The 14,048-nt window shown below is 50.0% G+C and overlaps 1 protein-coding gene across 8 annotated transcripts; it reads left to right on the top strand.

The window, feature by feature from the left end:
• The first annotated feature begins 19 nt into the window (after positions 1-19).
• LOC100547403 (NACHT, LRR and PYD domains-containing protein 1b allele 2) lies at positions 20-12,172 on the top strand. 8 transcript variants are annotated; one of them, XM_010728299.3, is made up of 17 exons: positions 20-307; positions 1,029-1,124; positions 3,161-4,307; positions 5,053-5,509; positions 5,597-5,848; positions 6,122-6,172; positions 6,514-6,564; positions 7,185-7,235; positions 7,573-7,623; positions 8,218-8,372; positions 8,948-9,015; positions 9,136-9,356; positions 9,464-9,720; positions 9,984-10,115; positions 10,190-10,346; positions 10,503-10,547; positions 10,916-12,172. In XM_010728299.3, the coding sequence occupies exons 4-17, from the start codon at positions 5,215-5,217 to the stop codon at positions 11,173-11,175; spliced, it is 2,046 nt and encodes a 681-aa protein (XP_010726601.1). In that variant the 5' UTR covers positions 20-307; positions 1,029-1,124; positions 3,161-4,307; positions 5,053-5,214; the 3' UTR covers positions 11,176-12,172. The 8 variants fall into 8 exon arrangements, with proteins under 8 accessions (XP_010726601.1, XP_010726603.1, XP_010726605.1 ...); XM_010728301.3 differs by having other exon boundaries at positions 20-1,124; positions 5,053-5,113; positions 5,198-5,509; XM_010728303.3 differs by having other exon boundaries at positions 20-1,124; positions 6,125-6,172.
• Positions 12,173-14,048: the final 1,876 nt, after the last annotated feature.

Below are 14,048 nucleotides of genomic sequence, written 5' to 3'. Positions count from 1 at the left end.
GCGGGGGGAGGGGGGGGCTGCGGTACGGGTCCGGGAGCGGCTGCGGGTCTCGGGATGGGGAACGGGGGTCCTTGCGGGGTCCCGCGGGGATACGGGGCGTCCCTCTGGAGCTGTGAAGGCCTGGGCGCGTTTGGGGGCCGCTCGTGGCTGGGGGCTGTGGGAAGCGGGGTGTCGCGGGGCTGAGGCTGGCGCGGGGCTGTTTTTTGGGGGGTTCCTGTCGCCCTCGGGACGAGGGGCTGGCAGTGGCGCGCGGCCGGGGTCCGCATGCTGCATGGAGGCCGTCTCCCGACATCGACCCCTCCCGCAGGTCTGTTTCTTTCTCAGAACCCTGTTCTGTACTGAAATCCTTTATGAGCCCAAGTCTAACGCCAAGCCCTGCTGTGATTAATGTGAAAAGGGCTCGGAAGGGAATTTTAGCGACCTTCGGCTTCATTAGGCAGGCTTTGCACAGCCCTAGTTGCACAGGGAGCCTACTCTTATCTCAAAGCCCTTTCTCTACCCCAGCCCCGTAGCGAAATCCCTCTCAAATGCTCCTCACCCAGGGCGCATTCAAATAAATTCTCACAACGGAAGGCTCTGAGCTGCCTTGGTGGGTGTGGGGAGAGCAGTGGATGTTGTCTGCCTTGACTTCTGCAAGGCTTTTGCCACTGTTTCCCACGACATCCTTGTTATGAACCTTAGAAAGTGTGGGACAGATGAGAGGATTGGCATCTAGCTGCACCTGGGGGTGTTCCTTAGGAGTCAGTGCTGGGTCCAGTCTTGTTCAGCATCATCATCAATGACCCCGGTATGGTTGAGGCAAATCTGATACAAATCTGGGAGGAATGGCTGACATACTGGCAGGCTGTCCTGCAATTCAGCAAGTCCTGAACAGAATGGAGAGTTGGGCAGGGAGGAACCTGGTGAAGTTTAACAAGAGCAAGTGTAGAGTCTCTCACCTGTGGAGAAATAAATGCACGTGTGACAGGTCATGTTTTTGCAGTAGAAACTTCCAGTACCAAGTTACTGAACTTACGATTTCCTTACAGAATGGCTGCGTAGGTTAAAACGGCTGATTAGGTTGTTTTTCACAATAAAGATGCTGAGCAGCAGGACAGAGTGGAGACTGTGATGCCCTGACCGTGGTAAGAAATTAATCCAGAGAGTTTGGGCAATACCCACTGTGATCATAGATGAACAACGCAAGCTTTTGTAAAGGAATACATGTGGGAAAGACTGTTAGATAAATGTAAATGTAAATAAATAATTAAATTTATGCTTGCTGGCACAGCATAATAGGTATCATAAATCAGGAATTGGAGTTGAGTAACCTTCAGGTATTTTCTGACCTGGGTTTCTTCTTAAACATGGCTTTCATGTGTAATAAAGAAAGGCAAAATACAGAGCAGGGGAAGGAAAGCCTGGCACAGGATAAAACAGGTTTAACAGTTTCAAGAAATATTGCCCTCCAATGTCCATAGAAATGGACAAAATGATCCTAAAAACAGTAGGTTGCTGATAGTCCTCATATGGAAAAATGGATTAATACATGCATCGTGTGGATGGTAAGCCTGGAGTACCCACCCAGTGGGGAAACAGAAAAGTGTCTCCTGTGATGGGAGAAAGGGATATATAGTGAGAAGTGTTTCACTTGTCCAGTGGCATTTTCTCCCATGTTAGGAGGGGGTGCATGCCTACTGTTGCAACAACAACAACAACAAAAAAACAACTTTGCTGCTTCACTGAAATCTTTGCCTGAACAAAAATTATTGAAGCTGGGTGTTTCTCACACGTGTTTCTGTACGGGTTGGGGCGTGAGCTGCTGCAGAGGAGCTCTGAAGAAGGACCTGGGTGTGGATGGCAGGTCGGCCATGAGCCAGCGGTGTGCTCTGGTGGTCAAGAAGGCCAATGGCATCCTGGGGTGCATTAAAAAGAGCGTGGCCAGCAGGACAGCAGGACAAGGGAGGTGATCCTCCCCTTCTTCTGTACCCTAATGAGGCCACATTTAGAATAGCATGACTAGCTCTGGGCTCCCCAGTTCAAAAAAGACAGGGATCTCCTAGAAGGAGCTCATCAGAGGGTGACAAAGATGATAAAGGGTCTGGAGCATCTCCCACGGAGCATTTCCCATGTGAGGAAAGGCTGGGTGACCTTGGCCTGTTCAGCCTGGGGAAAAGAAGACTGAGGGGGGTTCCGATGAATGTTTATGAATATTTAAAGGGAGGTGGGAGGCAAATGGTAGGGGCCAGGCTCTTCTTGGTGTGTAGTGGTAGGACAAGGAGCAACGGCCTGAAACTTGAACATAAGGAGTTCCATACAGACATGTGGAAGAACTTCTGTACAGTAAGGGTAATGAAGCAGCAGAACAGGTTGCTCAGAGAGGCTGTGGAGTCCCCGTCTCTGATGGTATTCAAGATCCATCCTAATGCCTGCCTGTGCAACCTATTGTGTAGAACCTGCTTTAGCAGGGAGTTGGACTCGATGATCTCTTGAGGTGCCTTCCAATCCCTACAATTCTGTGATTCTGTGAATCATACAATTGGAGAATCTAGAAGTGCTGAATGATCGTGGAAACATCATAGCATCTACGATCTTAGAAATACAGTCAAGATACAAAGCACTGTGATAGAATGGAGGAAAAGTTACCCTTAGTTGCACTTGAAGTACTCTGAAATCAAGGAATCGTAGAATCCTCGCAGAACTTGACTCAGGCAAGCAGACACTAAGGACCTCAGCCTTTTCCTCCCTGCATTTCCCCCACATCTCATAGAGGATGAGAATTCTCCTATGTCCTCCTTCAGTTGCTCATATATTTAGAGCAGCATTTTTAATTGTCCTTAATGGCAGAAAGCAGGTGAAGCTCCAGCTGTGCTTTGCCCTTCTAATTTCTCCACGTGTGGCCTTACAGCACCTTTGCAGTCCTAATTTTGTGCTGGGCAGAAGCAAAGCAGCATTAACAGGAGCTGGTGGGCACAAAATCACATTTTGCTTCCTCTCTCCCTCAGAGGGAAATTTTGCAGGGAGCAAGCTCACAACTGCTGGCATTGAACAGCGTCACTCAGCACTGCTTATGGAACGGGTTATCTCAAAAATCAAAGCACTGCACGTTACAAGTCCTCAGAGGTTTACTTCCTCAAAAGATGTATTTTAAATTCTATTTCTAATACTGAATTTAATACAGGGAGGAAACTGAAATTTCCTGAAAGGAATCCAGCACCGCCGTGCCCTTCTCAAAACCTCCTTTTGTGGGGAAGTCTCTGGACTCTCAGGAACGCAACAGCACACCAGTGTGGTTAAAAGCTGCTACTCTACTGTTAAGCACTATTCTATTGATGTGTGAATATACTCTACTCTGTGTGAACAGAGCGTTCTGCAAAACACTCTTCAACCGTTCTGCAGGCTCTTCTCCAATCAGAGCTGTCAGATGTTCTTTCTTCTTCTAAAGGCTCTCACGCTGCTTATCTTGCTCCACAGCTGCTGCTCTGAACAGTTTTTCTTCTATTCCCACATTCTTTGGCGTGATTTGTGGAAGAAAGACTGTTCACATGCACTACACAAACAAAAAGAGCATCCCAGGAGCCTGACCTCATAGACTTGCACGTTGCAGTGCCAATGCTCCACGGGAGAAACATAAAATTACCTCATTTGTTTCCTGCAATTGCTCTGTCTTCTTTTTCCACACCAAGAATACATATTCAAAAATTTCATTTGCAGCAAAAACACGGAAGCTAAAGTTAAAATACAACAGCAACAAACACAGGGCTTTACATGTAGAAATTTGGAAATGTGTGCTCTCTGTGAGGATGGAGTTCTCTCCTCCAGCATTCCAACAGCCTGTGTGCTTCGAAGCACAGCACTCGAGCGATTTTTCTGGAGTTGCTATTGTATTCTGATTCTCTGAGTATGGATTCTCTGATTTCTTGATTCCACGCCAGCGCACAAAGCTGTGCACAGAAACAACCCCTCACGTGTCACTCCAGTTCCTTCCCCTCCATTGTGTCATCCAGCTCTGGGAACACTCCTTTTGGATCAGGATCCTGCAGGCAGCAGAGTTCTTCCCGTAAGAATGCTCAAAGACCAGAAGTGAAAGCAAAATTGATAGATTGCGCAGAACACCCAGCAGCAGAACACCCAGCACCAGAACACCCTGAGTGGAGCTCAGACCGCAGCTGCTGCAAAGCCTGTGGTCCCTTGGGGCCCAGGGATGCTTTCACCTTCGTCTTCCTCCTCTGAGGATTGACTGAGTGACTCGTGATCCCGGGAAGTCTGAGTCTAGGTGATAAATTCTGCCTCGCATGCTGATGAACAGCCAATCTCCGAGGGTCTGGGTGAGTGAAAAGTCAGGGGAGCTAAGGATTCTAGGTGGTAAGAAAGCTGAGCTAAGTGCTAGAAGTTGTAGGTAATGGTAAGCAGTGCTGCTTGCTAGAATGTTTATGTATTGCTGACACTCAGCTTGTAACCAGAGCCCTGGGGTCTGTCCTCAGACCTGCCAAGGATGCCCAAGTGGGATAAGTGTGGCTCATGACAATCCCAATGCCCTGTGAGCCCATGAGGGTGTGCACAGCTGTGCGTGAGAGTGGCTGGAACAGAAACATCTGGAGGAGCTGGGAGGAATGCAGTGGGGAAGTAATTGTTTCCACACTGATGATTAAACAGCGACTGTGACAGAGCAACAAAACTCCACCGCTTTGTGCACGCATTGTTCCAGGATTAGGAGCTGCTGAACTTGAAGCAGCTATTGTAAATACTTTGGCTTGGCTTGATGTGATGCAGACTGCTCCTTTAAACAACTTGAGCTCTGAAATTAAGTTGTATGTATAATTAACCTTTCAAAATTATTGGGCTTTAGGTGATCCTTTAGCACTGCCAGGTGGAATACCATCTGTTGGATTATGCTAAATTATCAAGTTACACTAACTCTAAACAAAGCAAACACAACATAAATGTCAGTCAGACCCAGGTTCTCACTTTTCACCAAATGGTTCAGGAGCGACCCTTGGTGAGGAGTCTAACAGCTGTTTGCTCTTGCCTCTGGTCCTAAAATTTTCATGAAAGCTCCTACTGTAACCACAGGACGGTAACCAGTCATTCCAGAGGAATTCCCAGAAGAAAGTTCTCGTTCCCGTTGAATCAGGTGAGAGTTCCAAATATCCTGAAAGGCTCCTGCTGTAAAGAACTGCATTCCCGAAGCCTCTTCACTGCAAGCACCTCTCTGCAGCAGCACTGTGGTGAACAATGGCATCAGGAGGCAGTGAGGAGAATGCAGTGGCCGAACTCCTGTGGTACACCCTTGAGCAACTGGGGAAGGATGCTCTCACAGAGTTCAAGACTGAACTCAGCAAGATCCAGCCTAAGGAGGGGTACGAGTGCATTGAGCTGGAGAGTGTGGCGGATCTGTCGCCAGCAGCGCTCGCCAGCTTGCTGTACAGCCACTTTGGGCAGTCCCACTGTGTGGAGGTGACAGCAGACGTGTTGTGGGCCATGGGATGGATGGCCCTGGCCAACGATCTCCTGGACAAGCTGAACCAGGGTGAGCTGAGGGAGATGAGGTCCAGGAATGGGCCACAGCAGCACTGAGTCACCAAATCACCAAATTCCTCCTCCTCTTCTCTGCAAGGGGCAATGTTTGTTGAATGGAGCAGCGACCTCCTAATCCAGAAAGTCTATAACGTGGATGGGACCATGAAGGAACTCCTCCAGGAAGGTGTGCTGAGCCCTGAGCAGCATGACAGCATCATGGCAGAGAGCACCAACCTGAACAGAATGCAGAAGCTCTATGAACTGGTGCCAGCATGGGACATCACAGCCAAATATTGCCTGTATGATGTACTGATGAGAAATAATCCCTCCGTCTTCTTGCAATATATAGGTAAGAATGTACCCTGATAATCTCCCCAGTTGAGAAATATGTCCAAACAGAGGCCAAGCCTTCAGCAGAATGGGGGGAACATGGGCGCATCTGTATGCCTTTGTCCCTGGGTTGGACAGGAGACATTTCTATGGGAGCTGGTGTGGGAGATGTCCCCAGCAGATGTGGGAGAGAATGTTAAGAGCACCTGAGAAAGATGCATGCTTTGAGCTTCGTGACTGGTAAAGTGGATCTTTAATCCTACATTTATTCACCACTGTCTAATTTCTGCAGCAGATACCAGGGTTGAATCATGCTTTGAAGAAGGTAGGATGGAAGAACAAGGTGAGCTCTGAGCTGCTAAGCACTGTCACCCTTTGCTGAACTACATCACCCTCCCAGCATCCCCTCCTTCCCAGTCTATGCAGTAATCCCTTTTAAGATGGCCAAGGATCCTGGCTGTCCTCAGCTTTTGCTTCTCCTCCCTGAGCTATGCACTCGGTGCTGCAGGATGCCACTCTCTTTAACTCTCGCAATCCACGGCAAGTTCCTCCTCCTGTTACTCAAATGCACTTCTTTCAGTTAGGAGCTATGTTGCTCTTCCCCAGTGAGACTTTCAAAAGGCATCAATGCACTCAGGTCACCCTGCACGTCTGCACCTCACCACTGTCTCCTCTCTCCTGCAGATATCTCCTGGACCGGTCCTGTGTTATATCCAGGTGGGATGAAAATACCAGGTAAGCTCTGAACTACTTGGCAGCGTCACCCCTTTGCAGAGCTGCATCACCTTTCCAATGTCCCCTCCAGTCCCAATCTGTGCACTGAGATGGACGAGGATTCATACAGTCTTTGGCCTTTGGTTCCCCTCTCTGAACTATGCACTCAGCAATGCAGGATGACACTCTATGGTTCTATGGTTCCTGCAGGCCAAAGCAACTCCTTCCTCCTGTTGCTCAAATCCATATCACAGAATCACAGAATTTTGGGGGTTGGAAGGGACCTCCAGAGGTCATCGAGTCCAACCCCCTGCCAAAGCAGGTTCCCCACAACAGGTGGCACAAGTAGGTGTCCAGGCAGGTCTTGAATATCTTACGCCATATCTTGAATATATATGCCACCACCTCCCTAGGCAGCCTGTTCCAGCGCTCCGTCACCTCACCTAAAGAAGTTCTTGCACACATCTGTGCAGAACTTCCTATGCTGCAGTTTCTGGCCGTTCCCCCTTGTCCTGTCTCCATACACTGCATTTCTCGTTAGGAGCTGCTTTGCTCTGCCCCAAGGAGCCTTCCCTTAGGAAATCAAGACAATCATTTCACCCTGCACACGTCAACTCATACTGGTCTCCTTTCTCCTGCAGTGAACTGCATGTCCAGTTCTGTGGGCTGTCCAGGTGGGATGGAAGTACCAGGTGAGCTCCGATCTGCTCAGCACTGTCACTCCTTTGCTGACCTACATCCTCCTTCCAATGTCCCCTCCTATTCCAATCTGTGCAGTAAGATGGACAAGGATTCATACAGTCTTTGGCCTTATGGTTCCCCTCCCTGAGCTGTACTCTCAGAACTGCAAGATGACACTCTGTTGTTCTTGCAGGCCAAAGCAACTCCTTCCTCCTGTTGCCCAAATGCATTTCTCTAGGAGTTAGGAGTTGCTTTGCTCTGCCCCAAGGAGCCTTTCCCTAGGAAATCAAGACAATCACTTCACCCTGCACATGTCAACCTCACACTGGTCTCTCCTCTCTCCTGCAGAGATCTGCTTGTCCAGTTCTGTGAGCTATCCAGGTGGGATAGAAGAAGCAGGTGAGCTCTGATCTGCTCAGCACTGTCACTCCTTTGCTGAACGACATCACCCTCCCAGTATCCCTTCCCATTCCAATCTGTGCAGTAAGATGTACGAGGGCCCAGACATTGGCATTTGCTTCCCCCCTATCAGTTATGCATTCAGCACTGCAGGATGATACTATGATTCTGCAGTTTTCACAGGCCAAAGCAAGTCCCTCATCCTTTTCCCAAATGCATTTCTCTTGTTAGGAACTGCTTTGATCTTGAGCAGGGTCTGCTGTGACAGGACAAGGGGAAATAGTTTCAAAATAAAGAGGGAAGATTTAGATTCTGTAAAATGTGCACTGGCACAGGTTGCCCAGGGAGCAGGTGGATGTCCCATTCTTGGAGACAATGAAGGTCAGATTGAACTCAGCAACCTGATCTAGCTACAGATGTCCCTGTTCATGGCAGGGGATTTGGACTAGATAACCTTTAAGGGACTCTTCCAATTCAAATGATTCTGGGATTCTATGATAACGATGGAAATGCAAGCACAGAGTAGAGGGGAAGAGGCCGTTGCAGATTCTGGGGATGGAGAGATACAGGAGATAACTCTGTGTTACTTTACAGTGACATCTGGGAGCACAGACACAAATTCGAGAAAACTGATGGGAAATCAAAATCTGCTCACACCGTATACACCTCCAGAACATGAGCCCCCACACATGGAGAGTGACAGTGGCGCACGCTCAGGTGCCAAATGCATGGCATGTCCCTGGCAAGAGGTAAGGTGCTGGGCTCTCCTGCTCTTTTCAGAGAGGTTTTTTGGGCCACCCTTGCATGCTCCCGTCTCTGGTGTTTCTTACCAGGGATTCAGGGCCTGGAGCACTTCTGCCATGAGGAAAGCCTGAGGGCACTGGGTTGCCCAGAGAGGTTCTACAGTTCCTTCTCTGAGGTTCTTCAAAAGCCAGCTGGACATTGGCCTGGGAAACCTGCTCTGGGTGGCCCTGCTGGAGGGTTTGGACTGTGTCATATGATTCTAGAATCATTAAGGTTGGAAGAGACCTCTCAGGTCATCAGGTCCAGCCATTAACCTGCCTGAACGTGGAATTATAGAGAGAATCAAAGAATCATAGATTCATAGAATGACAGAATCACAGAATTCATGGAATCATGTAGGCTGGAAAAGAGCCATAAGATCAAGTCCAAACATCACCTAACACAACAAGTCCAGCACTATACACTTCCCTAAATGCTTCATCCACACTTCTCTTATATCCCTCCAGAGATGAGGACTTCATTAAGCAAAACTGTTTCCAGCACTGAGCCTAAACATGTCTGTGCTTCTATGCTTCTTCAGGATGACGGGGCAGAAGTGGTGAAGCCAGAGATTACTGGAGGCAAAGAAGGCAAGAAGGAGACATACAGGTGAGCACGTGGTGGCTGGGAGTGCCCTGTGCTGAGAAATGGCCAACAGAAGGCAGGGTGATCCCGCAGCCAGGTGTCCAGCCTGACAGTCTCTTTCTCCTCTCCTTCCATGCTGCACAGAGCTCATTTCCCTCGGGCTGGTTTCTTCCGCTGTGCGGAGACAGAGCTCAAGTTCCTGGTGAGGACAGCCACCACTGTTGAGTACGAGTACTCCTTCTGGGAACGTCACCTGCCTGATGGGATCCCCGCTGGATGGATGGAGGCTGGACCGGTGTTCGACATCCGTGCTATGCTGGGTGCTGTCGAGGCCATTCATCTCCCTCATTTCCTGTGTCTCACAGGTAACGCAGTGAGGATGATGGCTTGGTGGCTAAAACAGCCCTGGGGGAACATCAGCACTCTCCCCAGTAGGGCAATTTGATCTGTGACACGTTTTGACCATTCACAGAGGGAAATGTGAACACCTCTGAGATGCGTATCGGCCATGTCGTCAATGGGAACCTGCTCCTGGAGAAGCCTGATGCAGTGAAGCCATTCCATGCAGAGTTGAGGGACCCCAGTTTCTCCCCCATGGGAGTCATCTTGCTTTCTGCCGCATTCCCCTTCATCCCCGTGCACTCCCTTGTGCTGCTCTACCGTGTCATCAGGGCTGCCGACATCACCCTTCACCTCTACCTCATCCCCAACAACCACGGCCTGGAAAAGGTGAGTGCAGCTCTGATTCCATATTTGATTTTGTGGCTCCAAAGATGGTCATGTTTGCGCAGTCAAGAGATGGGTTCCTCCATGGAGAGATTGGGTTCATGTGGTGCAAGCAAGCCTTTGGCAAAAAGGCTCCCACGAGTCACGATGCTAATCCTGCTCACCACATCTCCTTGTAGCTCTTCCTACTCGCTTTATCTCCTTGCTTTTCTCTCACTTCTCCCATCATCATTTCTCCCCACGATCAATGTACAATCTTCTTGCAGGTGGTGGACAAGGATGAGAAGAGACGAGGCCATTCACTCTTGGTGAACAAACCTCCCCAGACCAAACGACCGCTGAACTTTAACACGTGGTACCGCGTATCTGGTCCTTCACAAGCAGAGATAAACCCTCAAGTAAGTTGGGCCACGTGCCTCACAACTGCTCTGAAGGATGGCAATGCACTGACATGCCAACCTGCTTCTGCCAGGAGCTGAAATTCGTCTACCTGACATCAGACAGCCGCCAGCTCCACACCGAGATCTACAACAAGGACCTCCAGGAGGGAATGCAGCTCTCGCTGATGAAGGTCGCCCAGGAGGGTGAAAAGGAGTGTGACCCACTGTGGGCTGCCTTCCTGAGGGCAGGTAGGAAGGACATGAAGCAGCCCTGGCTTCAGTGAGGACTGAAATGAGGCCTCAAGTTTGGGAAGGGAGCAGGGGTTGCTGACGTCTGTCAGGGTGTGCGACCAAGCCTCCTTTTTTCAATCTGTACCCTCCACTCTCCTTTTTGCTCTTCTCTAGGGGACATTGAGCCTCCAGCTGCCTCTTCTCCTCCTTCGTACTCAGGTATGTTCTTCCTTTAGGGTGAGGGGGTTTGGCCTGGAGGTCCAGGTCTTGGTCAATCCAATGTGGAGAGAGAGTTTCTTTGTTCTCCCTAACAAGAACCCCCCCAGAGAGCTGGAAGGGAAGGCCGTGATGTCAAATTGGAAAGAATACTTCAGAAACTAGATAGAGATTGAGGTGAGGAGGACTGGGATGAGCTCTGCCTTTGGGCTGTTCACTTGTGCAAAGTCTTGGCAGAGGTGGAAGATATGAGATGGCTTAATCTGCCACGCCAAGAGCGAATAAGAAGCAGTGATAAGGGTCCTTCAGTCTTACCAGAAGGATGTTTCCTACTTAGCAGCAGCACCCAACCACTCACCTTTCTACTATAGCAGGGCTGCATTTTGTGGAGCAGCACCGAGAGCAGCTGATCCAACGTGTGACATCTGTCAGCACTGTCCTGGACCGGCTCTACGGGCACGTCCTGAGCAATGAGCAGTACCAGCGCATCCGAGCAATGCCCACCATGCAGGAGCAGATGCGGCTCCTCTACAGCTTCACGCCCAGCTGGGACGTCACCTGCAAGGATCTGTTCCTGGACGCTCTGAAGGATACCAACAGTCACCTCATCCAGGACCTCCAGGGACAGTGAAAACCATCTCAGGGAGGTTCTGAGCGAGCTCAGCTCATGGACGCCTTGGGGAAGATGAGCCCCTGGTTGGGCTCTAAATGACTCAGGGAGCCCTGAGCTTGGGCTGTCTTTAACCCAACCAACCTGCAGGAGTTCCCCCTTAACACCCCCTTAGTCCCTGTTGCCACAGCGCTGACCCCAGAACCATCCTGTTATCCCCATCAGGGACCAGGTTTGTGCTGGTGTGCCAGCACACAGAGCCACAACCTTCACATAAGTTTCCATCTTAATTCTGCAGAACAAGGAGCTGGGCAATCTTTTGCTAAGGCAGCACCACCCGAGATAGAAGCACAGTTATTCCTACATGGATGTTTACAAGCTGTTCTCTTTTTATAGTTTCTAATTGGGTAGTTGGTTTCATCTTTTCTGGGCTTGCTCTTTCTGGGACTGCAAGATTCTGTCTCATTACAATCTCATTTTCATACTGATGGTACATGCTTTATCAAGTAATTAGCCCTTAATGAGCCTAAAGACCAACTTCAGGGCAATTTCCCTTCCTTGCTGACACCAGAATATTATCACTTTTGACACACTTGGGGCTGAATTGTTCCTTTTTCACTCATTCTTCCCCTATTTGTGATCAATTTTTTCCACTTTTCTGTCCTCGGTGGCCAACTTTGAGACTGTGAACCCATTGTTTTTCACTTTTCTCCGGTGGACACTGGGAGCAATGCGTTAGCAGCAATTGCTTCCAGAGGTAAAGAAGCGTACAGGGACAGTTTTCCCTATCATCATATAACTCATTTCATTTAAAGCCACCTTTATGATTCAGCCATTCAGTTCTTGTAATTCCCAAACACGCCAGGGCAGGGAATTATCTCTCCAATAATAACCTCCAACAGCGTGAGAAGATCAACATTAAAGGTGCCTAATTCTGGCAGCATCAAATGCTTATTGACATAATTCCATTCTTGTGTCGGCCTCAAGGGAGTGGGAGGTGGTAATGTCTATGACACAAAAGCCCATCTGGGATATCGGCCACGTTGGGCCCAAGCTGTGAGGTTGGGGGCTGGGTCTGACAGGGTGGGGCCTAAGGAGGTGGGTTCTACACGGGATTATGTGGTCTCCATGGAGTATAGGGTCTTCATGAGGTATAGACTGTCAGCGGGGCCAGTCTCCAAGGGTTACGGGGTCCCCATGGGGGTCTCCACAAGATACAGGTTGCCAATAAGATGGGGCTTTCATTTGCTATAGGGTCTGTGTGAAAGTTAGGGCCTCCAAGGGGTGGATCTTGCAAGCGTTTATATAGTCTGCATGGGATACAGGGGGGTCAGCAAAACTGCAATCCTGGACTTCTGGAGGGCAGACATCAAGCTGTTTAGAACAGCCATGTCCAAACCATGGCCCAGCACAGCCTGCATTGCAATGCAGCAATGCTCCTTTCAACCAGGGACAGGGAGGGCACAGCGCACTGCCAGCTCACGTTACTGCAAACCAGTTCATGCATTTTATTACATTGGCTTACAGTCCTGTGAGAAGCAAAAAAGATGCAGCCATGTTTTCTTTTGTGATAAAGGAATGTCAGAATAGGTTTCAACATGAGTGCCTAAAAAAAATCCACTAGTTTATTTGTGACTCCATTTTCTATCGACATTAATATGTTCTCTGTAGATTTGCAAGCAAAATCTATAAAGTTGCAATCAAAAATCTGATCGTGTCTCTTTACCTGACTCAGATAAGCCCCCTCTGACCAGAGAGAAACACCCCTTGTTTTGCAGTCACACCATACTCACGTCACTGCTGATGGGCTGTATGTACATTTGTGAACAAAAGTTTTCAAGGATGAAGCACAGAAAGAGCAAAATTTCATCAAGAATCTCTGACAAACACCTTGACAACTCACTGAGAATTGCAATCACTGCCACTGAATCAGACTGACGTGTTACTTTCACAACAAGGCCACATATCCCACTGGTTTTATATTATTGTTACTTTCTTTTTTATACCTCATAGTAAAAAATCATTAAAAAAACACTTGCTACTTTGTATACATTACCTATACTATGCATTTAATGAGGACTGCTCCAAAGGTAATGCCTCCTGTTTGCCCACAAGAGCTGGACACTGGTGGGAAAGCAGCAAAGGCTGAACTTTCACACCAATTTTCCACTACATTTTGTTTTCACACGACAGGCAGCCGCCTCAGCTCGGCTTTGGCCCAGGGGCTCCTCGAGGCCGTCCAGCAGCTGCACGGCCCCACTCAAACTGCACTCCGGTGCCTCCGCCGCTGCCCCCTGTAGCCGCCCCGCGCTTCCCCCAGTCGCTGCCGCAGCAGTGAGAAGATCGCCGAGGACACCGCTGGCAGTGGCACTCGGGCCCCATCTTCCCCCTCGTCATCCTCTTCCTCCTCGCCCTCCGACGCCTCCCCGGGAACCTTCAGCCTCGCTCAAGGAGTTTTCGCCATATTTCCCCTGAGCTCTGGCTCTGAGCCGCTCCCCAAGGCCTCGTCCGGCACCAGCGTGGGGGAAAGGCGGGCAGCCATGGAGCGGGAGAGGGGAACATAAGGGAGAAGAGGGAACCGAGAGAAGACGGCCTCCATGCGGCATGCGGACCCCGGCCGCGCGCCACTGCCAGCCCCTCGTCCCGAGGGCGACAGGAACCCCCCAAAAAACAGCCCCGCGCCAGCCTCAGCCCCGCGACACCCCGCTTCCCACAGCCCCCAGCCACGAGCGGCCCCCAAACGCGCCCAGGCCTTCACAGCTCCAGAGGGACGCCCCGTATCCCCGCGGGACCCCGCAAGGACCCCCGTTCCCCATCCCGAGACCCGCAGCCGCTCCCGGACCCGTACCGCAGCCCCCCCCTCCCCCCGCTCACGTGACACGCATCCGAGCACC

The sequence above is a fragment of the Meleagris gallopavo genome, unplaced genomic scaffold (assembly GCF_000146605.3).
Source record: "Meleagris gallopavo isolate NT-WF06-2002-E0010 breed Aviagen turkey brand Nicholas breeding stock unplaced genomic scaffold, Turkey_5.1 ChrUn_random_7180001957368, whole genome shotgun sequence".
NCBI lineage: Eukaryota > Metazoa > Chordata > Aves > Galliformes > Phasianidae > Meleagris > Meleagris gallopavo.
Note: the sequence above shows the minus strand (reverse complement) of the source record. Positions and strands in the feature narration are given on the sequence as shown.

Bases quoted from the DNA above. Each gene is read 5' to 3' on its own strand.
- LOC100547403 (XM_010728299.3), top strand. From the start codon at position 5,215: ATGGCATCAGGAGGCAGTGAGGAGAATGCAGTGGCCGAACTCCTGTGG. The intron at 7,624-8,217 runs GTGAGCTCTGAT...GTTACTTTACAG, and splicing joins AGGTGGGATAGAAGAAGCAG to TGACATCTGGGAGCACAGAC. The intron at 9,721-9,983 runs GTGAGTGCAGCT...ATCTTCTTGCAG, and splicing joins ACAACCACGGCCTGGAAAAG to GTGGTGGACAAGGATGAGAA.